This window comes from Hyla sarda, chromosome 4 (assembly GCF_029499605.1).
Source record: "Hyla sarda isolate aHylSar1 chromosome 4, aHylSar1.hap1, whole genome shotgun sequence".
NCBI lineage: Eukaryota > Metazoa > Chordata > Amphibia > Anura > Hylidae > Hyla > Hyla sarda.
In genome coordinates this window covers 237,757,945-237,782,141 of record NC_079192.1, presented here as the reverse complement: position 1 = coordinate 237,782,141, position 24,197 = coordinate 237,757,945, and the positions used below count along the sequence as shown (strand labels likewise).

Here is a 24,197-nt window from a genome sequence, read left to right as displayed (position 1 = left end):
TATGCCAATTAAAACTGGGCCCATATTGACAAGATGCTTCTGAGGGAGAAAGCTAAGTGGATATATGTTGAAGAGCCTTTCACCTGAAGGCCTTAATGAAGGTTTTTCGTATGCAGCATTCTTAAAGGGGTACTCCGCCCCTAGACATCTTATCCCCTATCCGAAGGATAGGGGATAAGATGTCCGATCGCCGCGGTCCCGCTGCTGGGGATCCCTGTTCGCTCTGCACGTAATGACGCGCAATACAGGGGCCGGAGCATCGTGACGTCACGGCCCGCTCCTTTCCATACAAGTCTATGGGACGGGGCGTGGCGGTCGTCACGCCCCCTGCCATAGACTTGCATTAAAGGGACGGGCCGTGATGTCACGAGGGGCAGAGCCATGACGTCACGTGGCTCCGTCCCCTGTATCGCCCGTCATTGCGCACAAAGCGAACTTTGGATAGGGGATAAGATGTCTAGGGGCGGAGTACCCCTTTAAATTGAAGAAAATGGACAGGACTAATACCTATTTATATGTTGTGATGAGTTTATTACATCAAACCAGTTTAACTTTGGGTCATTCCAACCTACCTATAGAGGAATAGTATGTAGAAGGAGAACCTAGAAGGGAGAAAATGAAAAGAATTCACACCATACACTTACCTGAGAAGGAAATATAAATATGTAAATCCCTGTAAACAATCACGGGTGATGATATTTACATTCTACTAGAATTATTTCTAGAGATTCACCGAAAGGAACATTTTGGTTCCAAAAATGAAAATTTAGGCTGTGCTTTGCCGAAAACCGAAAATGCATTGCCCTGCCCACTTTTTTTTTTTTTTTTTTTTTTTTCTATATAGTTTTTATAATATTGTATTATCAGAATTTTTTAGTTACTGATGTACTTGAAGATGACACTGGAACACGTGGGGTGGCTATAGAAGGTACTGGCCAGGCTTGAAGCCACAGCACTGCCACTCACCATACATTGACTCCAGAACTTGCTATAGGGGTACACACCTTTCTGATTGGTTGCTATGGGCAACTATTCTATTTTTCCACAACACATTTTGATCTCCCCTTTATATTTTAAAAATCAGTATGCTTAAAATGTTCTCTTCTGACCTCTAACTTATTTTTCCATATATGGGGTTGTATAATTTTCTTAGCTGTGATCTGTATTTTTTTTTTTTTTATTTAATTTTTTTTTTTGACGGAACACTTAGAATCCCTTTTTTTTTTTTTCCTGCTACATTAACCCCTTAAGGACCCAGCCATTTTACACCTCAGGACCCAGCCATTTTTTGCACATCTGACCACTGTCACTTTAAACATTAATAACTCTGGAATGCTTTTAGTTATCATTCTGATTCCGAGATTGTTTTTTCGTGACATATTCTACTTTAACATAGTGGTAAAATTTTTTGGTAACTTGCATCCTTTCTTGGTGAAAAATTTGAAAATTTTGCATTTTTCTAACTTTGAAGCTCTCTGCTTGTAAGGAAAATGGATATTCCAAATATTATTTTTTTTTTTATTCACATATACAATATGTCTACTTTATGTTTGCATCATAAAATTTACGTGTTTTTACTTTTTGAAGACACCAGAGGGCTTCAAAGTTCAGCAGCAATTTTCCAATTTTTCACAAAATTTCCAAAGTCACAATTTTTCAGGGACCAATTCAGGTTTGAAGTGGATTTGAAGGGTCTTCATCTTAGAAATGCCCCACAAATGACCCCATTATAAAAACTACACCCACCAAAGTATTCAAAATGACATTCAGTCAGCATTTTAACCCTTTAGGTGTTTCACAGGAATAGCAGCAAAGTGAAGGAGAAAATTCACAATCTTCATTTTTTACACTCGCATGTTCTTGTAGACCCAATTTTTGAATTTTTACAAGGGGTAAAAGGAGAAAATGTATACTTGTATTTGTAGCCCAATTTCTCTCGAGTAAGCACATACCTCATATGTCTATGTAAAGTGTTCGGCGGGCGCAGTAGAGGGCTCAGAAGCGAAGGAGCGACAAGGGGATTTTGGAGAGTATGTTTTTCTGAAATGGTTTTTGGGGGGCATATTGCATTTAGGAAGCCCCTATGGTGCCAGAACAACAAAATAACCCCACATGCCATACCATTTTGGAAACTAGACCCCTTGAGGAACGTAACAAGGAATTAAGTGAGCCTTAATACCCCACAGGGGTTTCACGACTTTTCCATATGTAAATTTTTTTTTTCCACTAAAATGTTTCCCCCCAAATTTCACATTTTTGCAAGGGTTAATAGCAGTAAATACCCCACAAAATTTGTAACCCCATCTCTTCTGAGTATGGAGGTACCCCATAAGTTCCCCTTAAGTGCACTACGGGCGAACTACAATGCTCAGAAGAGAAGGAGTAATATTTGGCTTTTTGAGAGCAAATTTTGCTAGGGGGGCATGTCGCATTTAGGAAGACCCTATGGTGCCAGAACAACAAAATAACCCCACATGGCATACCATTTTGGAAACTAGACCCCTTGAGGAACGTAACAAGGAATTAAGTGAGCCTTAATACCCCATAGGGGTTTCACAACTTTTTCATATGTAAAATTTTTTTATTTTTTTTTTCACTAAAATGTATGTTACCCCCCAAATTTCACATTTTTGCAAGGGTTAATAGCAGTAAATACCGCACAAAATTTGTAACCCCATCTCTTCTGAGTATGGAGGTACCCCATAAGTGGACGTCAAGTGCACTGCAGGAGTGCCACAATGCTCAGAAGAGAAGGAGTCACATTTGCAAACTTTGCTGAAATGGGGGGGGGGGACATGTCACATTTGGGAAGACCCTATGGTGCCAGGACAGCAAAAAAAAAAAACCACATGGCATCACATTTTGGAAACTAGACCCCTTGAGGAACGTAACTAGGGGTAAAGTAAGCCTTAATACCCCACAGGGGTTTCACGACTTTTGCATATGTAAAATAAAAAAATAAAAATTTCACAAAAATGTGGGTTTTCCCCCAAATTTTTTATTTTTACAAGGGTTAATAGCAGAAAAGACACCCCAAAATTTGTAATTACATTTCTTTGGAATAAGGACATACCTTAATTTTTTATGATTTTTGCTCCGCGGGTGCACACCAGTTCTTGGAGTGGGAAGTCAGTCAGGGGCCTTGAGCTTATTATAGCAGCCAGGATGTGGGATCCCCCCTCAAGGAGCATTAATGGGGGGGAGCACTGAGCCCTAAAATAGGGGAACACTATGGGGGACAACGGGCCGTAACTGGGGTAGACAGGTGGGGTACAGAGGTCCGTAATATGGGGTACAGTGGGCCAGAAAACTATAAATCATAAAATAATAAAACGGGATATGTTCCCAGAATGATGACCCAGAGCATAGCCAAAACTAAAAAAAATATGCCCACCCCAAACCCTATGCTCTGAGTCATCATTCTGGGAACGAGATGTGTGTGGCCATCCCTAACCTGTTGCCTCAAATGCGCACCCCGCTCAGGTGGAGAGAGAGCGCTGCGCATTTGAGGCAACATAAAAAGTCCCCGATGATAGTGACTCAGCGACCTATGACCCATTTTTGAAAAAATACTCCCAGAGGTCTTATCAGGTTTTTTTTGTTTTTTTTTTCAGTTTTTTTGGGGCAATTTAGTGATTTATGGGGGTTATATTTTGGAATGTACTCTGGACTTGGTACATTGGTCAAATTATGGAAAATTAAAATGAAAAGGGAAAATTTAGGGCTCCATGGAAGTGTGTTACTCCCTGAAGCAGCCTATGCAGAGGCCCGGATTATCTGGGCAAGTGTCACATTGGTACCTGGTGTCCCTCCGAATCCCCCTCCTGTAACACACTCTGCATTTTTTCTGGGATCGCCCCTTCTTTCCACTGTGGGGGATCTCACCTGGAAAGTGTTGGCCTGGGACGATCCTGGCGCCTATAACTCCAGACCCTTGGGAAGTCCGGCCTGCTCTTTCCCGGTCAGCAAAGATCAGGAACCTTAGGACTTCTTCTTGGTTCTGAAGGAATGTCCCCGTGTTGCCAGCGTACTGGGATAGTACAAAAGCGTTGTACATGGCAACCTGTACCAAGTAGACCGCAACTTTTTTGTACCATGCCCGTGTTTTCTGCATGGCGTTATATGGCTTGAGGACTTGATCAGAGAGATCAACTCCCCCCATATACCGATTGTAGTCCAGAATACAATCGGGCTTGAGGACCGGTCCCGCGGTACCTTGCACAGGGACAGGGGTGCTGCCATTCCCATGAATAGTGGTGAGTATAAGGACATCCCTCTTATCCTTATACCTGACCAACAACAGGTTATCATGGGTCAGGGCACGGGACTCACCCTTGGGGATAGGCGTCTTAACAAAATTTAGAGGGAGGCCTCTCTGATTCTTCCGCACGGTCCCACAAGCGGACGTGGATCTGGCGGAAAGGGATTTGAACAGAGGGATGCTGGTATAAAAGTTGTCCACGTATACGTGGAAACCCTTATCCAGCAATGGGTGCATAAGGTCCCAAACGATTTTCCCGCTAACACCCAGAGTGGGGGAACAATCTGGGGGTTCAATACGGGAATCTCGTCCCTCATATACTCTAAACCTGCAAGTGTACCCGGAGGTACTCTCGCAGAGTTTATAGAGCTTCACGCCATACCGCGCCCGCTTTGAGGGAATATACTGGCGGAAGATGAGTCTCCCCTTAAAACTGATGAGAGACTCATCTACCGAGAGGTCCCTGAGCGGTACGTAGGCCTCCAAAAATTTGGCCCCAAAGTGATCGATGACCGGCCTCACTTTGTAAAGCCGGTCATGGGCGGGATCACTTCGGGGCGGACATGCCTCATTATCTGCATAATGCAGGCATTTCCGAATCGCCTCGTACCGCTTCCGTGTCATCGCCATACTGTAAAGCGGGGTCTGGTAGAGGACGTCCCCGCTCCAGTAATGACGGACACTTGGTTTTTTGTCCAGGCCCATATGCAGCGTGAGGCCCCAAAAATGTCCTCATTTCCGCTGCATCAATGGCGCGCCATTCATTGGACCTGGCCAAAAAGGAATCTGGGTGGTGGGCAATGAACTGCTGGGCGTACAAGTTTGTTTGCTCCACAATTAGATTGACCAGGCTGTCACTGAAAAAAAAACTTTAAAAAGTCCAGATCAGTGAACCCAGCCGTGTCAATCCGGATTCCTGAGTCACCAACATACTCAGGAATCCGTGGCTGATAATCCTCTGGGGTGCCCCAGACAGGGTCAGCGGAAGGGGGCTCCGCTGCACTTGTCTGGGGAGCCGGACTCCTATTACGAGCGGCATTGCCACTCGTACTAGTGTCGGCCACTGGGTCACTCTCATGGGGGGTGCGTGGCCTCGCCTGGTGGCGTCTCCGCCGCCGTACAGGGGACTCATCATCACTACTTGATGATGAAGAGGGCGATGAAGAACACAAAAAAGTTGGATCTTCATCGTCCTCACTGGCAGATTCGGAGTCGGAGGCTAAAAAAGCGTAAGCCTCGGCTACCGAAAATGCCCGGCGGGCCATCGCCTTTTTTCTACGTTGGCGGGAGGGAGGGGGTGTGTGCGGGGGTGGGGAGGGGAAGTATGTACTGTGTGGTGCTTGGTGTAAAAAGTGTAATAACAGTAATATAAAAAAAAAAACGAAGCTCGAAGCTCCCTGAACCCCTAATAGGACCCGGGGTAAGGGATCAGACCCTAATAGGACCCTGGGGGACCTATTAGGGGGTCAGGGGGGGATTTTTTTTAATAAAAAAAAAAAGCTGCGGCCAAAATAAAAAAGGGGGTGGCACACGCAGCTCCCTGAACCCCTAATAGGACCCGGGGTCCGGGATCAGACCCTAATAGGACCCTTGGGGACCTATTAGGGGGAGGGGGGGGTTCTTTTTTTTAAAACTTTTTTTTAAACTTTTATTACACTTTATTAATTATTTGCTCCTACCTGTCCCTGCACTCAGCTTTCCCTATGCTACGGCTCCTGAGGGGCTCCGGAGCTCTGAGGGGGGATCAATGGTCCTCTTCCTGCTGCTGTACCCGCTGACTGAACGAAAACAGCGGGTCCAGCAGCGGGAAGGGACCGTTAACCCCTCCTCTGCTGCGCTGCTATTGGCCGGACGATCGCCGGCCAATAGCAGCGTTGCTGGGGCGGTGACAGTATTGTCACCGCTCCCCAGCAACTGCAGGTGATTGGCGGTGTAATTGTACACCGCCGATCACCATTTATTTCCAGGTCATCGGGTCACAAGTGACCCGAATGACCCGAATCGCCGAAGATCGCTTGCGTGATTTCGCAAGCGATCTCCGGCGATCACCGACATGCGGGGGTCCCGGGACCCCCCTCGGCATTTGCACGGCATGCCTGCTGAAGGATATCAGTAGACATGCCGTTCCGATCTCTGCCCGGCGCACGGCAGGGATCTGAAATCGCCAGGACGTACGGGGACGTCCTGGGTCCTTAAAGCCCAGGGTGCGATGACGTCCCCGTACGTCCTGGGTCCTTAAGAGGTTAAAGCATACTTGTCGTCAACAAAAACTTTTGATATAATGTAGATAATACTGGTGAAAAAATGCTGTCCCTGCAGCTATTGTCTGTGTGGGTCTCTGAGGAGTCCAAAATCAGGAAGTGAGTTCAGGACAAGCAGGGATCTGTGCAGATTCCTGGCTTATCAATCATCCTGATGTATGAGCCAGGAGCATGTTATAGAGCCTCAGTGCACACTGTCCTGCTTTTTCTTAGTACACAGACCTGCTTGTCCACCCTCACTTCCTGTATTTGGACTCCTCATAGAGACACACATGCATTAGCTGTAGGGACAAAAATATACACACTTTTTTTAACCAGTGTATATTAAAAATATACATGTAATTGTATTATCTACATTATATAAAAAGATTTGTTGATGTCTGGTACACTTTTTAAGTGACCAAAAATCAGTTTGACCGTGCAGTTCTGCACCTCACACCAGAGAGCCTAAAAGTAGAAAGCCTCGCCCCTAATTTAGGCCACGCCTGCCGAAATTATCGGCAGGAAATCCCCTTAGCCGAAAAAGGCATTTTTGGCAGCCGAAATTTCGGTGCATTCCCTAATTTATTTCTCTCATAGTAGGACTATCCCCAACATTTTATTGTAAATGCAATCATTAATTATACCTCCATGTGTGACTTACCAGATTTATGCTATAATTAACAATTGCAGTGAATACAGTGTAGCCACTGTAAACGGATTACAAACGGTTGTAAAATAATCCCACTGATGTCAATGGGATTTTTTTTTTTTTTTTACAATCCTTTAACATCCGTTTGTACCAGTCTGCGCTCTTCTATTATTATTATTTTTTTTTTTATTCTCCGTTTTAAAAAATAAAATAATTTAACATTGAAGTCTGTGGAAAACGGATGAGCCTTTAATGTCATCCGTTTGCATCTGTTTTTTCAATCTGTCTTTTGGTCCTTTTTTACTTCTGAGCATGCTCAGAATAAAAAAAATGTTTTATTTATTTTTTGTTTAACTGAACAATAACAGGTACAAACGGATAACATCTGTTATTGTCCATTTTTTTTTTTTTTTTAAAGTCTGTTTTTATTTTTGACGGGAGAAGAATGGGGCTGGTCTAGACTGCCATGTGAACTCGACCTTACTAGGCTATCTTTGTGTGTTCTGCTGGCACTATCTTAGGCTGCACACGGCCATGTAGACCCGTCCTGTTCTCCCGTCAAAAATAAAAACAGACTTTAAAAAAAAAAAAAAAAAAGGTCAATAACGGATGCAAACGGATGTTATCCGTTTGTATGCGTTATTGTTCAGTTAATAAACAGAGCATGCTCAGAAGTAAAAACGGATGACATTAAAGCAAAACTGTTCCAGGTACTGATGATTCCAACGAGCCCTTTCTTGCCCGGCCGTTCTCCCGCAATTGTGGTTTTATTCTATGTGGAAATCTTGTTGTAACTGTCATGGGCGGGGCTTCTGCAGCTAACTGGCACTGACGTCAGCACTGCTTATGAATATTCATAAGCGGTGCTGATGTCAGTGCCAGTTAGCTGCAGAAGCCCCGCCCGTGCCAGTTACAACAAGATTTCCACATAGAATAAAAGTAGAATTGCGGGCGAACGGCCGGCCGGATCCAGGCAAGGTAGGGCTCGTTTTAATCAGTGTCTCCCGTACTATCCATCACTACCTGTGGATAGTGCGGGAGAAAATATCTGACAGTTTTCCTTTTTAAAGGCTCATCCGTTTTCCATAGACTTCAATGTAAAATTTATTGTAATGGTTTTTGTTTACTTTGACGGGAGAAAAAATACTGCATGCACAGTCTTTTCTCCCATAGGGGGTAAAAAACGAAAATGAGCGCAGACGAGTGCAAACGGATGTGAAAGCATTGTAAAAAAAAAAGAAATCCCATTTACATCAATAAGATTATTTTACAACAGTTTGTAATCCGTTCAGTTTATATGCAGCAACAACGGAACCTAAACGGGGGGGGGGGGGGGGGGGCGGGGGGCGGCGGCGTTAGTGGGGGTAAATGGGGACAGACTGCCTTGTGAACGCACACTTATAGAAGGACAATTATCGTTGCTTTGGTAAGCTAGTTCTGTAAGCTTTTTGGTTTTGCTTGTGTGTGACATTTATCATACGATCACAGGGGGTTAATAAATTTGACTTACATAAACAAAAAACAATAAATCACTTTTAAAGCGGTTCTCCGGTGCTTAAACATCTTATCCCCTATCCAAAGGATAGGGGATAAGATGCCTGATCGCAGGAGTCCCGCTGTTGGGGACCCCCGGAATCATGCACGCAGCACCCCGTTTGTAATCAGTCCCCGGAGCGTGTTCGCTCCGGGACTGATTACCGGCGACTACAGGGCGGGCGGCGTGTGATGTCACGCTCCACCCCTCAATACAAGCCTACGGGAGGGGGCGTGATAGCTACTGATTACAAATGAGGTGCCGCGTGCATGATCCTGGGGGTCCCCAGCGGCGGGACTCCCGCGATCAGGCATCTTATCCCCTATCCTTTGGATAGGGGATAAGATGTTTAAGCACCGGAGAACTCCTTTAATTACAATTTTTATTTTTTTATTTTTTTAAAGCACACATAAGCAAAAACAAAAAAAAAATAACTTCAGTACACCACTTTGTCACCACACCTCAAGTCGCAGCTGTGAAAAAAAAAAAGTATGACCGACTTAGTAGTGCAAGCTGTCTAATAGATGGAGTCCATTACTAGCCTGGGCCTAGCGTTAGCCTCAAAAACAGCTAGCGCTAGCCCCCCAATTATTACCCTGGGGCCCACCGCCACAAGGGGTGTCAGGAAGAGCCGGTACCAACAGGCCCAAAGCCTCAAAAAATGGCACTCCTGGGCCTAGGGGATAACAGACTGGCGTTATTGAGGCTGGGGAGGGCCAGGAACTATGGTCCTTGCCTACTCTGGTAACGTCAGGCTGTTGCTGCTTGGTTGGTATCCTGCTGATAATGAAAATACAGGGAACTTATGCTTTATTTATTTTTTTATTTAAAAAAAAATAAAATTTGGGAAGAAAAAAACATAGGGTTCCCTATATATTCAATATCAGCCACATACCAACCAAGTAGCAGCAGCAGCCTGACGTTACCAGAGTGGGCAAGGACCATTGTTACTGGCCCTCCCCAGCCTAAATAACACCAGTCTGTTACCACCAAGGCACAGGAGCGCCATTTTTGAGGTTCCGGGCCTGTTTGTACTGGCTATTCCTGACACCCCTGTGGCGGTGGGTACCGGGGTAATAATCGGGGTTTAGCGCTAGCTGTTTTTGGGGCTAACGCTAAGCCCTGGCTTAGTAATGGACTCCGTCTATAAGACGGCTTCGACTACTAAGCCTGTAAAGGAAATAAAAATTAAAAAAATAAAACTTTTATTCCAAAAAACACTCCCCCACAAAAAATAACTGCTGGTCATCGTCGTAGTCCACCGAATCCGAAGAAATGCATACACTGATCTGAAATAAGGGGGGGAAAAAACCACGGAAATTGGTTAGTACATTTATGGCCCCCTTCCTTTGGGGAAATGTCCATAAACCAGCATTTCCAAACAAGGATCCTCTAGCTGTTGCTAAACTAGTACAAGCCCCATCATTTGGTATAATTTAGCCACTACGAGCCTCCAGTTTAGCAACAGCTGGAGTCTCACTGTTTCTAAACTCCAACTCCCATGATCTCACCCCAGCCCCCCCTCCCCCCTTCTCTGCGATTGCCATGATTCGTCTGTCAATTCTGACCAGCGAATCACTGCTTTTCCGGACTGATCGGGTCTCTGGTGACATGATCTCCGGGAAAATAAAGGTTATCAAGGCTGTCAGAGACAGCCCGATAACCATGAAGGATAGGAGCGAGGTGACAGGGGTGCCATTTCCTCCTATCCCCCTGCCACTGGTTGGGCAGGACTAACCGACCAATGACAGGAGAGGGGAGGAGAGTTAAAGTTGAGAGCCGGGGGTGGCGGGGGCTGCTTACCGGCAGCTGTGATCAGCAGCTGTGATCAGCATCTGCGGCGCGGCAGCGGAGACTGCAGGCGGCAGTGAAGATCGTTGGTGAGTGATCTTTACTGTGGCCTTGTAAAAGTTATAAAAACTAAAACTCCCAGCATACCCAGAAAGCCTTTGGCTGTCTGGGCATGCTAGGAGTTGTAGTTTTGCAACATCTGGAGGTCCACAGTTTGGAGACCACTGTCCAGTGGTCTCCAAAATGTGGTACTCCAGATGTTGCAAAACTAGAACTCCTAGCATGCCCAGACAGCTAAAGGCATGCTTGGAGTTGTAGTTCTCCAACATCTGAAGGGCAATATGTTATAGAACTAAAACACCCAGCATGCCTGTACAGTCTGGGCATGCTGGTAGTTGTAGTTTTGCAACACCTGGAGATGCAGTGGTTTCAAAGCTGTGTCTCTCCTGATGTTACAAAACTACAATTCCCAGCATGCCCAGACAGTCAGGCATGCTGGGCGTTGTAGTTCTGCAACATCTACGACTTCAGATGTTGCCGAACTACAACTCGTAGCGTGCCTGGACAGTCCGGGCTTGCTGGGAGTTGTAGTATTGCAACATCTGGGGGGACACAGTTTGGAGACCACTACACTGGGTTCCAAACTGTGCCCCTTGCAGCTATTGCATAACTACGCACTAAGCAGGAGGAAGAAATGCCGGCACATACGTAATTAAACACCACTGAAAGCGGAAGGTACACACTTGGACGAGATTCACAAAAAAGCCTGTAGCGGAGGTGTGTAGCCAGATAGAGAGCAAAATGACAAAAACAGGCAGAGGCCGCACTCACCAGTCAGGTCTTTTATTCCAATCCAGCAGGCATAACGGTGGCTACAGGTGGGGGAGCGGGATAGGAGGCGGGGAACTCCGGAGTGCGGCCTCTGCCGGTTTTTGTCATCACCTATTGCATAACTACAACTCTCAGCTTGCCCTTCGGCTGTCAGTGCATACTGGGAGTTGTAGTTTTACAGCATCTGGAGAGCCACAGTTTGGAGACAATCATGCAGAGGTCTCCAAACTGTGGCCCTCCAGATGTTGTAAAACTACAATTCAGCATGCCTAGACAGTCAGTCATGCTGGGAGTTGTAGTTCTGCAACATCTGGCCCTTCAAATGTTGTGGAACTACAACTCCCAGCATGCCTGGACAGTCTGGGTGGGCATGCTGGGACAAGCAGGGCCAGATTGAGGCACACTGGTGGGGAAACACTGAGTTAGTCTGTAACCTAACAGTGTTTCCACACCATTGTGCCTCCAGCTGTGGCAAAACTACAACTCCCAGCATGCACAGTCTGTCAGTGCTTTCTGGGAGTTGTAGATTTTCACCCCCCCCCCCCCCCCCACTCCCCCAAAAAAGTACAGGGTACATTCACACGGGCGGGGATTTACAGCAAGTTTCCTGTTTTAGGTTTGAGATGCGTAAAATTTGCAGCTGCAGCTCAAACTCCCAGCAGGAAACTTGCTGTGAACCCGACCATGTGCATATACTCTAAAAACACTACACAAGATAAAAAGTAAAACCTTACACCCCCTTACACTGATTCCCCCCCCCCCCCCCCAATAAAAATGAAAAACTTCTTGTACGGCACTGTTTCCAAAACAGAGCCTAACAACTCTCATTATTGCCGGACAGCCATTGACTGTCCAGGCATGCTCGTAGTTTTACAACAGCCAGAGGCACCCTATTTGGTAAACACTGCCGTACGGTAATTTTGGTATTTGAGGCAGGTGTAATGCTTGCATCCGGGTCTGTCCCGATGCAAATTCCTAATTTAGGCCTCAAAAGCGCTTGGCGCTCTGTCACTTTGGAGCCCTGTCGTATTTCAAGCCAACAGTTTAGGGTCACACATGGGGTATTTCCCTATTCGGGAGAAATTGCATTACAAATTTTGGGGGGCTTTTTCTCCTTTTACCCCTTATGTAAAGGTAAAATTGGGGTCTACTCCAGCATGTTGTAGTAAAACAATTTTATTTTTTACACTAACATGCTGGTGTTGCCCCATACTTTTCATTTTCACAAGAGGTAAAAGGAATTAAAGACCCCAAAAATATGTAAATCAATTTCTCCTGAGTACGGAAATACCCCATATGTGGACGTAAAATGCTCTGCGGGCCCACAACAGGGCTCAGGATCGAGAGAGAGCGCCATGTACAATGTGACCCCATTTTGGAAACTACACCCCTCACAGAATGTAACATTGGGGTATAGTGAGCCTTAACACCCCACAGATGTTGGACGTGAAAATAAAAAATTAGATTTTTTTTTCACAAAAATGCTGGTGTTATACCAAATTTTTCTTTTATACAAGGCGTAATAGGAAAAAAGCCCCCAAAATTTGTAACACCATTTCTTCTGAGTAAGGAAATACCCCATATGTGGATATTAACCCCTTAACGACGCAGGACGTAAATGTACGTCCTGGTGATGTGGTACTTAACGCACCAGGACATTTACGTCCTGAGCATAACCGCGGGCATCGGAGCGATGCCGGCATCATGCGCGGCAGGTCCCGGCTGTTGATCGCAGCCAGGGACCCGCCGTTAATGGCGGACACCCGCGGATGTCCGCCATTAACCCCTCAGATGCCGTGATCAATACAGATCACGGCATCTGCAGCATCACGGTCACTTAACAGGATGATCGCCCGCAGCGCTGCCGTGGCGATCCGATCATCCTGCACGGCAGACGGAGGTCCCCTCACCTGGCTCCGCTGCCTTCCAGGAGTCTTCTGCTCTGATCTGCCTTCCCGCAGAAGATGACCGATAATGCTGATCAGTGCTATGTTCTATACATAGCACTGAACAGCATTAGCAATCGAATGGTTGCTATAAATAGTCCCCTATGGGGACTATAAGTGTTTAAAAAAAAAAAAAAAAAAAATTTATTTTATGTACAGATTTGGTATCGCCGCTTGCGTAAATATCCGAACTATTAAAATGTAAATGATCCCATACGGTGAACGGCGTGAACGTAAAAAAAAAGTCCAAAATAGCTGCTTTTTTTATAACATTTTATTCCAAAAAAATTTATAAAAAATGTAATAAGTTTTGTATAAGCAAATATGGTATTAATAAAAAGTAAAGATCACGGCGCAAAAAATGAGCTCTCATACCACCGCTTATACGGAAAAATGAAAAAGTTATAGGTTTTCAAAATAGGGTGATTTTAAACGTACTAATTTGGTTAAAAAGTTTGCAATTTTTTTTTTTTTAAGCGCAACAGTAATAGAAAAGTGTATAATCATGAGTATCATTTTAAATGTATTGACCCAAACAATAAAGAACACATGTCATTTTTACCATAAATTGTACGGCGTGAAAACAAAACCTTCCAAAATATGCAAAACTGCGGTTTTCTTTTTAATTTCCCCACACAAATAGTATTTTTTTTTGGTTGCGCCATACATTTTATGGTAAAGTGAGTGATGGCATTACAACGGACAACTGGTCGCGCAAAAAACAAGCCCTCACACTAGTCTGTGGAGAAAAATATAAAAGAGTTATGATTTTTTGAAGGGGAGGAGGAAAAAAACGAAAACGTAAAAATAAAATTGTCTTAGTCCTTAAGGTCCAAATGGGCTGAGTCCTTAAGGGGTTAATGACCAAGCCCATTTTCACCTTAAGGACCAGGCCAATTTAATTTTTGCTTTTTCGTTTTTTCCTCCTCGCCTTCTAAAATCTATAACTTTTATATTCCCATCTATAGACCCATGTAAGGGCTTGTTTTTTGCATGACCAATTGTACTTTGTAATGAATCCTCTCATTTTACCATAAAATGTAATCCCAAAATCTAATTTGTTTTTACGGAGGAAATTTAAATGAGAACCCAAATTTTGCACATTTTGGAGGGTTTTGTTCTCACACTATACACTTTACGGTAAAAATTACATGTTTTTTGGGGGTAAAATGGGAAAAACTGACTATTTTCATTTTTATTGGGGGAGGGGCTTTTTCCCTTTTTACATTTTTCAACTTTTTTTTTTTTTTTACACTTGTTATGTCCCCCATAGGGGACTATCTATAGCAATCCTTTGATTGCTAATACTGTGCAGTGCTATGCATAGGACACAGCACTGCTCAGTATTATCGGTGATCTTCTGCTCTGCTCGATCGCAGACCAGAGCAGAAGACCCCGGGAGGCGGCCGGAGCAAGGTGAGGGGACCTCCGGACGGATGAATGGATCGCCGCGGCAGCGCTGCGGGCGATCCGATCATCCAATCAAAGTACCCCAATGCCGTGATCTGTATTGATCACGGCATCTGAAGGGTTAATGGCGGACATCCGCGCGATCGCGGATGTCGGCCATTACGGGCGGGTATGACGCGAGCACCCTTCCGATGCTCGTGGTCATACACAGGACGTAAATGTACGTCCTGGTGCCGGAAGTCCAGCCAAACCAGGACGTACGTTTATGTCCGTGGTCGTTAAGTGGTTAAGTGATCTGCGGGCTCACTACAGGGTTCAGAAGGGAAGGAGCAAAGTTTGGTTTTTCGAGAGAAAATTTGGCTTGAATTGAAGGCCTTGTGCATTTTTACAAAGCCCCCATGGTGCCAGAACAGTGGACGCCCCCCCCCAACACACACACGACCCCATTTTGGAAACTACACCCCTCATGGTGGACTGTAATAAGGGGTGCAGTGAACATTTACACCCCACTGGTGTCTGACAGATTTTTTGAACAGTGAAAATGAAAAAAAATTTTTTTTTAATTTGTACAGCCCACTGTTCCAAAGATCTGTCTAATAGTGGGTTGTAAATGCTCACTGCACCCCTTGTTTTTTTCATTCTGTGAGGGGTGTAGATTCCCAAATAGGGTCACATGGGGGCTTTTCCACTGTTCTGATAGAACAGGGGGCTTTGTGAACGCACATGGCCCCTGACTTCTGTTCCAACCAAACTCCAAAAGCCCAACGGCGCTCCTTCTCTTCTGAGCCCTGTAGTGCGCCCGCAGAGCACTTAACATCCACATATGGGGTATTTCCATACTCAGGAGAAAATGCCCCCAAAATTTGTAACCTCATTTCTTCTATTACCCCTTGTAAAAATAAAAAAATTTGGGGTAACACCAACATTTTAGTGAAGAAAAATCTAATTTTTCATTTTCACGTCCAACTTGATTGAAAATTTGTCAATCACCTGTGATGTGTTGTGTTAAGGCTCACTGTACCCCTTGTTACATTCCTTGAGGTGTGTAGTCTCCCAAATAGTGTGCCATGGTTTTTTTATTTTAATTTTTTTTAATTTTTTTTTTGCTGTTCTGGCACCAAAAACCATTTCAGTATAATTCGCTCTCCAAAAGCCCAATGGTGCTCCTTCCCTTCTGAGCCCTCTAGTGCATTCACAAAGCACTTTACATCCACAAAATGAAGGGAAAAAAAAGCGTCTGCAAGAACATGTTAGTGTAAAAAATTATCTTAAATTTTATCCTCCACCTTGCTTCTATTCCTGTGAAACACCTAAAGGGTTAACAAACTTTCTGAATGTAATTTTGAATACTTTGAGAGGTGCAGTTTTCATAAAGGGGTCCATTATGGGGTATTTCGAACATAAAGACCCTCAAATTCACTTAAAACTGAACTGGTCCCCCAAAAATTCTGATTTTGAAATTTTCGTGGAAAATTGCTGCTGAACTTTGAAGCCCTCTGATGTCTTCCAAAAGTAAAAACATGTCAACTTTATGATGCCAACATAAAGTAGACATATTGGCCCACATTTATCATTGTCTTTAGACAGTTTTTTGTCTACAAAAGGCGCAAGCAGGGTTTATTTGCGCCTTTTTTGTGCCTTTTTGGTTTACACATTTCTGCTGATTTTGAGTTGCAATCCACTGATTTTGGCAATACCCATGATATAGAAGGGATTTATGAACTGCACCTTTTTGTAAAAAGATGCAAAGCCACTGAAAAGTCTCTAAAACTACACCATCCCAGACTTGGCTTAGCTTTTTGGTGTATGTGAAGAGAGAAATTACAGAAAATGGGACCTGCACAAAATTTTATAAATTTGGTGTTCCTACACATTACCAGCATACAAAAAAAGGTGTAGAAAAATGCTTCACTTACATCTACAATGATAAATGCCATTGTATATGTGAATCAATCTATAATTTATTAGGAATGTCCATTTTCCTTACAAACAGAGAGCTTCAAAGTTAGAAAAAAAAACGCTACATTTTTTTATTTTTCATGAAATTTTTTTTTTCACCAAGAAATGATGCAAGTATCGACAAAAATTTACTACTAACATAAAGTAGAATATGTCACGAAAAAAAATCTCGGAATCAAATTTAAAGCATCCCAGAGTTATTAATGCTTAAAATGAGTGGTCAAATTAGCAAAAAATGCCCTGGTCCTTAAAGCGTACCTGTCAGATCCAATAACATTTTTTTTTTTTAACATATCACTCCGTACCTAATCCTGACCATGTACATAAAATTTTTGTGTCTAGCACCTTTTCATTTATGTTTTTAATTACACTTTTAATTTAGCTCACTAGTCTGAATTAGAGATGAGCGAATTTACAGTAAATTCGATTCGTCACGAACTTCTCAGCTCGGCAGTTGATGACTTTTCCTGCATAAATTAGTTCAGCTTTCTGGTGCTCCGGTGGGCTGGAAAAGGTGGATTCAGTCCTAGGAAAGAGTCTCCTAGGACTGTATCCACCTTTTCCAGCCCACGGGAGCACCTGAAAGCCGAACTAATTTATGCAGGAAAAGTCATCAACTGCCGAGCCGAGAAGTTCGTGACGAATCAAATTTACTGTAAGTTTGCTCATCTCTAGTCTGAATTCCTCTCAAAGGGAGGGGGCACGGCCTAACTGTGCAGGTCTCCGCCCCTCCCCCTCCCTCAGTATGCTGTCTGCTCACATCTCCCCTAGCATAAACTACAACTCCCAGCTTGTCCTCACTGACAGTAGCGGGACACAAGCTGACAGTGGGAGGATTTTTCCTCCAGCTGTGAGCCCTGCGCTCACAGCTGTCAATCAAGGAACTGTGTCCATGACATAGGTGATGATGCATGGACACAGCAGGACTAGTATGTGTCCAAGCAGGCAGGGGGGGGGGGGGTCAGTTGTTTGACTGGCTTTTTCAGTATGAAATACTGAAAATTTTCTAATGAAACCAATTGCAAAACCTATTGATTATACATGCTTTACAACATATCAAAAGTTTTGGTATCTGACAGTGCCCATTTAAGGTTAAAATGTGCTTCATCCCCGAGGGGTTAAGTTGATGCCCATTTCCCCTCCTGTTGACGTTACAGAAGTAAGGAAACATGTAGAGGAGGCATTTCTGCTGTTTTAACTAGGAATCGACCGATATCGTTTTTTTTAGGGCCGATAGCCGACAACTTATACCGATATTCCGGTATAAGTTATCAGCTATTTATCCCCCCTCGACGGGCGGGCGCTTTAAATCAATGCACTGCGGTGGGTTTTGCGGTGCCATAGGCCGCCGCCGCCACCACCACCCGCTTCTCTCCCCCCTACCTGTCAGGGTGGTCCGGGCCATCCATCCTCCCTTCCTGTAGTGTCCGACGGCATTCCGGGTGAAGGGTGAACCGGTCTGGGCTGTCCTTCTTCTCCGGCAGTCATCTTCTCCACTCCGGGCAGGCTCCGGACTAGTACACTGCATAGACGCCGCTGCGCAGTGACGCCCGTGCGACGCGATGCACATGACGTCACGGCGTAGCGGCGTCTATGCAGCGTACTAGGCCGGAGCCTGCCCGGAGTGGAGAAGAGGACCCCCGGAGGACAGCCCGGACCGGTTCACCCTCCACCCGGAATGCCGCCGGACACTACAGGATGGATGGCCCGGACCACCCCCATTACGGGTAAGTTTAATCTTTTTTTTATTGACTCGGAGGGTGGGGGAGGGGCCCGACCAGTATAGCGGTATGGGAAAAAATCCATACCGGTATACCGCCCAGCACTACGGGGGGTGGTCGCGGTGCGGCGGATCGGGGGGCGGTGCGGGGCATTATCGGCAAGGTAATTGCCGATACCGATAATGCCCAAAATCGTGATTATCGGCCATACCGATAATCGGTCGATCCCTAGTTTTAACTACGGAGCCCCGTGTGTGTGGAACTACAGTGGTACTGCAGACCACTGATCATAGTGTGATAACATAATAGTGTGTACACTGGACGTGATGACCTGATTTAAGATATTGAACACACAGAGGCCTGTGTTTTTAACCAGTGTCCCTCACTTTTTATTATTTTTCACCTTTTAATAAAAGTTTTAGGGGTGGGAATTAAATAAGGGCATTAGTGACCCAGAGTCATACGTTCATTGAATGTCATGTACACGCATATGCAGAGCTCTTTATGTCCTTATTATTTATTTTTGTGTGAACTGACAGAAATAAAGTTTGGATACAGGTTTTTGTAAGTAAATAGTCTTATTTGTTGTGCTTACACATGTATTTTTCTTCACTTTCTTTCAGGTTTGGGACATTGGAGGTCAGCCAAGATTTCGCAGTATGTGGGAGCGCTACTGTAGAGGTGTTAATGCAGTTGTGTAAGTAAGATGCGATTTTTATTTTTTTTAAATTATGTTGAATAATGCCTAATTGTTAGCTTGCTACTATTTCACCTTTTTTAAAGAAGGGCCTTAAAGATTGGTGTTTTATTCTATTACAATAGAATTTTCACTGTATATTACAGCTGCTAGTAATGCTGCAGGGCTATTACTACATTGTCTAGACCAGTGTTTTCATACCAGGGTTCCTCCAGGTGTTGCAAAACTACAACTCCCGGCATGCCTGGACAGCCAAAGGCTGTCCAGGCATGCTGGGAGTTGTAGTTTTGCAACATATGGAGGCACCCTGGTTTGGAAACGCAGGTCTAGACCTTACTATTATGACCTGTAGTTACAGAGCAGAAAGAGGTTAAGGCTTGAATATTTTGAGCAGTGTTTTAATGCGAGTTGTTGTATTCTCTCCCGTGAGAGAGAATACATGTGTAAATCCAGGATACCTTTCCTATTCACTTGGAACATGGCAGACTTACCTTGCCAATGCAGCAATGGATCAAAATGCATTCACTATACAGTGATCCCTCAACTTACAATGGCCTCAACATGCAATAGTTTCAACATACAGTGGGGAAAAAAGTATTTAGTCAGCCACCAATTGTGCAAGTTCTCCCACTTAATCTCTTAAGGATGTAGGGCCGTGACCCCGCATCACACCAGGTCGGTCCCGGCTGCTAATCATAGCCGGGACCCTGGGCTAACAGCGCGCGGCATTGATCGTTGTGCCGCGTGCTGTTAACCCTTCAGACGCGGCGATCAAAGTTGACCGCCGCGTCTGAAAGTAAATGCTTCCCAGCAGCTCAGTCGTGCTGATCGGGACATCGCGATGTCCCGATCAGCTATGACGCAAGCGGAGGTCTCCTTACCTGTCTCCGGTGTCCGATCGTCGATTGATTGCTCCAAGCATGAGCTAGAGGCTTGAGCAATCGAGCCCCCTATCTCACTCATCCGTTCAAAGCTATGGCTTTGCAGGGATCAGCATAGGAGATCAGTGTGTGCAGTGCTATAGGTCCCTATGGGAGCTATAGCACTGCCAAAAAAAAAAAGTGGGGGAAAAAAAAAGGGGTTAACAATGGTCATTTAACCCCTTCCCTAATAAAAGTTTGAATCACCCCCCTTTTCCCATTAAAAAAATAAATAAATAACTGTGTACATAAAAATAAACATGTGGTATCGGCGCGTGCGGAAATGTCCGAAATATAAAAATATATAATTAAATCGCACGGTCAATGGCGTACGCGCGAAAAAAAAGTCCAAAGTCCAAAATAGTGTATTTTTGGTCACTTTTTTTATATCATGAAAAAATGAATAAAAGGCGATCAAAAAGTCTGATCAATACAAAAATGGTACCGATAAAAACTTCAGAACACGGCGCAAAAAATGAGTCCTCATACCGGCCCGTACGCGGAAAAATAAAGTTATAGGGCTTATAAGAAGAAAATTTTTAACATATAAATTTTCCTGCATGTAGTTATGATTTTTTCCCGAAGTACGACAAAATCAAACCTATATAAGTAGGGTATCATTTTAACCGTATGGACCTACAGAATAAAGATAATGTGTTATTTTTACCGAAAAATGCACTGCGTAGAAACGTAAGCCCCCAAAATGACTTTTTTTTTTTTCAATTTTGTCGCACAATGAATTTTCTTTGTTTCGCCATGGATTTTTGGGTAAAATGACTAATGTCACTGCAAAGTAGAATTGGTGGCGCAAAAAATAAGCCATCATATGGAATTTTATGTGCAAAATTGAAAGTGTTGATTTTTAGAAGGTGATGAGGAAAGAATGAAAATGCAAAAACTGAAAAACCCTGCGTCCTTAAGGGGTTAAAAAGATGAGGCCTGTAATTTTCATCATAGGTATACCTCAACTATGAGAGACATAAGAAGAAAAATCCATAAAATCACATTGATTTTTAAAGAATTTATTTGAAAATTATGATGGAAAATATGTATTTGGTCACCTACAAACAAGCAAGATTTCTGGCTCTCACAGGCCTGTAACTTCTTTAAGAGTCTCCTCTGTCCTTCACTCATTACCTGTATTAATGGCACCTGTTTGAGGTTGTGGACAGGTGTCTTTTATACTGATAACAAGTTCAAACAGTCACACTTCAAACTCCACTATGGCCAAGACCAAAGAGCTGTCAAAGGACACCAAAAACAAAATTGTAGATCTGCACCAGGCTGGGAAGACTGAATCTACAATAGGCAAGCTGCTTGGTGTGAAATCAACCGTGGGAGCAATTATTAGAAAATGGAAGACATACAAGACCACTGATAACCTCCCTTGATCTGGGGCCCCACGCAAGATCTCACCCCATGGTGTCAAAATTATCACAAACTGTCCCAGAACCACATGGGGGGACATAGTGAATCACCTGCAGAGAGCTGGGACCAAAGTAACATAGGCTACCACCAGTAACACACTACGCCGCCAGGGACTCAAATCATGCAGTGCCAGACGTGTCCCCTTGCTTAAGCCAGTACATGTCCGGGCCTGTCTGAAGTTTGCTAGAGAGCATTTGGATGATCCAGAAGAGTACTGGGAGAATGTCATATGGTCAGATGAGACCAAAGTAGAACTTTTTGTTAAAAACTCAACTTGTCGTGTTTGGAGGAGAGAATGCTGAGTTGCATCCAAATAACACCATACCTACTATGAAGCATGGGGGTGGAAACATCCTGCTTTGGGGCTGTTTTTCTGCCAAGGGACCAGGATGACTGATCCGTGTAGGGGAAAGAATGAATGGGGCCATGTATATTGAGATTTTGAGTGAAAACCTCCTTGCATCAGCAAGGGCATTGAAGATGAAACATGGCTGGGTCTTTCAGCATGACATTGATCACAAACACACCACCTGGGCAGCGGAGTGGCTTCGCAAGAAGCATTTCAAGGTCCTGGAGTGGCCTAGCCAGTCTCCAGATCTCCACCCAATAGAAAACCTTTGAAGGGAGTTGAAAGTCCATGTTGCCCAGCAACAGCCCCTAATCATCACTGCTCTAGAGGAGATCTGCATGGAGGAATGGGCCAAAATACCAGCAACAGTGTGTGAAAACCTTGTAAAGAATTACAGAAAATGTTTGACCTGTCATTGCCAACAATGGGTATATAACAAAGTATTAAGATGGCCTTTTGTTATTGACCAAATACTTATATTTTCCACCATAATATGCAAATATATTCTTTAAAAATCAGACAATGTGATTTTTATGGATTTTTTTTTCTCATTATGTCTGATAGTTGAGGTATACCTATGATGAAAATTACAGGCCTCTCACATCTTTTTAAGTGGGAGAGCTTGCAAAATTGGTGGCTGACTAAATACTTTTTTTTGCTCCACTGTACAATGGTCTTTTACGGACCATTGTAACTTCAAACCAAACTCGACATATAGTGTACAGACAGTCCAGTTCTGTGAAATGTGTTAATGGCTGGAAGAACTGACCAATTAGACTGGCCATTTACTGGTAGAACAGCTGTATTGGTGAAGTGCATGCACTGAATTCCTGTCTGGTAGTGCCCCCTACATTAGAGAGTGGTACTACATGTTCTGTACTACTCTTTACCTGTGCCACAGTTAGCTGTTCCTTTTTAGACAAATTTGCGCAGTGACTTCCATTGCGTCTTTTTTGATAGAGCAAAAAGCAAGTACTCTATTTTTTTGTGTATTGTGGAATGCATTCTACAGTGGAAATGCATCTTTTTGCGCAAATCCGTTTTTCATTTTATGCAAAAATACACCACCAAAAAGGACACGTAGGAAAGTGTTCTACCGATACAGCCGGGGGATGCAGGAGCCATCCCTCAACACTGCTAAACTACAACTACTCCCATCATGGGGCAGTCTGTCCCATGATGGGAGTAGTTGTCGTACCGCTGCGCTGAGAGATGGCCCTTGCACAGCTATTCACCAATCAGAGCTCCGGTCTCCCGGGTCGGGATTATGAGAGCTGTATACAGGAGCCAGCGGGCAGCGCAGTGTAGCCGCATGTGTTGCCGGCTTTTACAGTTAATGTGTTTTTTTTGGCGCATAATTCTTTGAGAATCTCCCCCCTCTCTGTACTTTATAAAGATTTATGACTTTACTATTGTGCAGAGTTTTGTTTGACTTACACTGCTGCTCCAGTACTTCTAGCTTTGAGCAGTGTACCCTGGGAAAATGCCCCAGCTCTGTGAAGTGTGAGGTAGAGAAGGAGTGTACGGTAGAGTTTCTATATTTGCACAAGATTTATCAAAGGAGTGCACAGCCTTTGTAAATTCTGAGCAAAAGTGTTAATTAGACAAGCAGTGTAAAGGGGTAGAACTGTCTACAATAGACGCCTAATGATAAATCTCCCCCACTGTGTGTACTGTACAGGGCCCTGATGTCCTCTACATAGACAGTGATTACAGCTCGCCGCAGCTATTTCTTATTTTTGTATGTAAGGACTTGCTTTATCTATTTTAGTTATCTTCTTATTTTTGTTTAATCCTTACTTTTTCCATAGAGTTATGGGGGAGACTTATCAAAACCTTTCCAGAGGAAAACTTGCCCATAGCAACCAATCAGATTTCTTCTTTCCTTTTTAACAAGGCCTCTACAAAATGAAGAAAAAATAAATAAAAATCTGATTGGTTGCTAAGGGCAACTCAGCATATTTTCCTTTTGTACAGGTTTTGATAAATCTCCCCCATGGTCTCAAGATACAATGGTCGTCCTGGAACCAATTAATGTTGTAACTTGAGGGACTACTGTGGTATTATAGGGACTTGATGTTTATTTAATGGCTTCTTGGTCCCAACCATATGTAGGCTTCCTACACTAAGCATACCAGACCTTTAACCTGCTCATCTGAGACACACAATTTATCTTGTTTGATTTATGTATTTTTTTTCTCCCAGGTACATGGTAGATGCAGCAGACTTGGATAAAGTGGAAGCATCAAAATATGAATTGCACAACTTGCTTGACAAACCACAGTTACATGGCATCCCTGTAAGTTTTTATGTGTAGTATAGGAAGGATAACTTGTGTATGTGTTTTTTCATCTAGGACACATTGCCACAATATGTAGAATAATGCTTTAGTCCCTTTTATAGGTGAACAGAACATCTTAAAGCATTAGTGTCAGTTAAAGAACTTTTGACATCACAT

The 24,197-nt window shown here is 43.9% G+C and overlaps 1 protein-coding gene across 1 annotated transcript in view; it reads left to right on the top strand.

The window, feature by feature from the left end:
• The window catches only part of LOC130369066 (ADP-ribosylation factor-like protein 8B-A), a 56,717-nt gene that overhangs the window by 13,026 nt on the left and 19,494 nt on the right, over nt 1-24,197 (top strand). The window contains exons 3-4 of the mRNA XM_056573777.1: nt 18,969-19,042; nt 23,945-24,038. Coding sequence (XP_056429752.1) covers nt 18,969-19,042; nt 23,945-24,038 — 168 coding nt within the window. The remainder of the gene's footprint in view (nt 1-18,968; nt 19,043-23,944; nt 24,039-24,197) is intronic.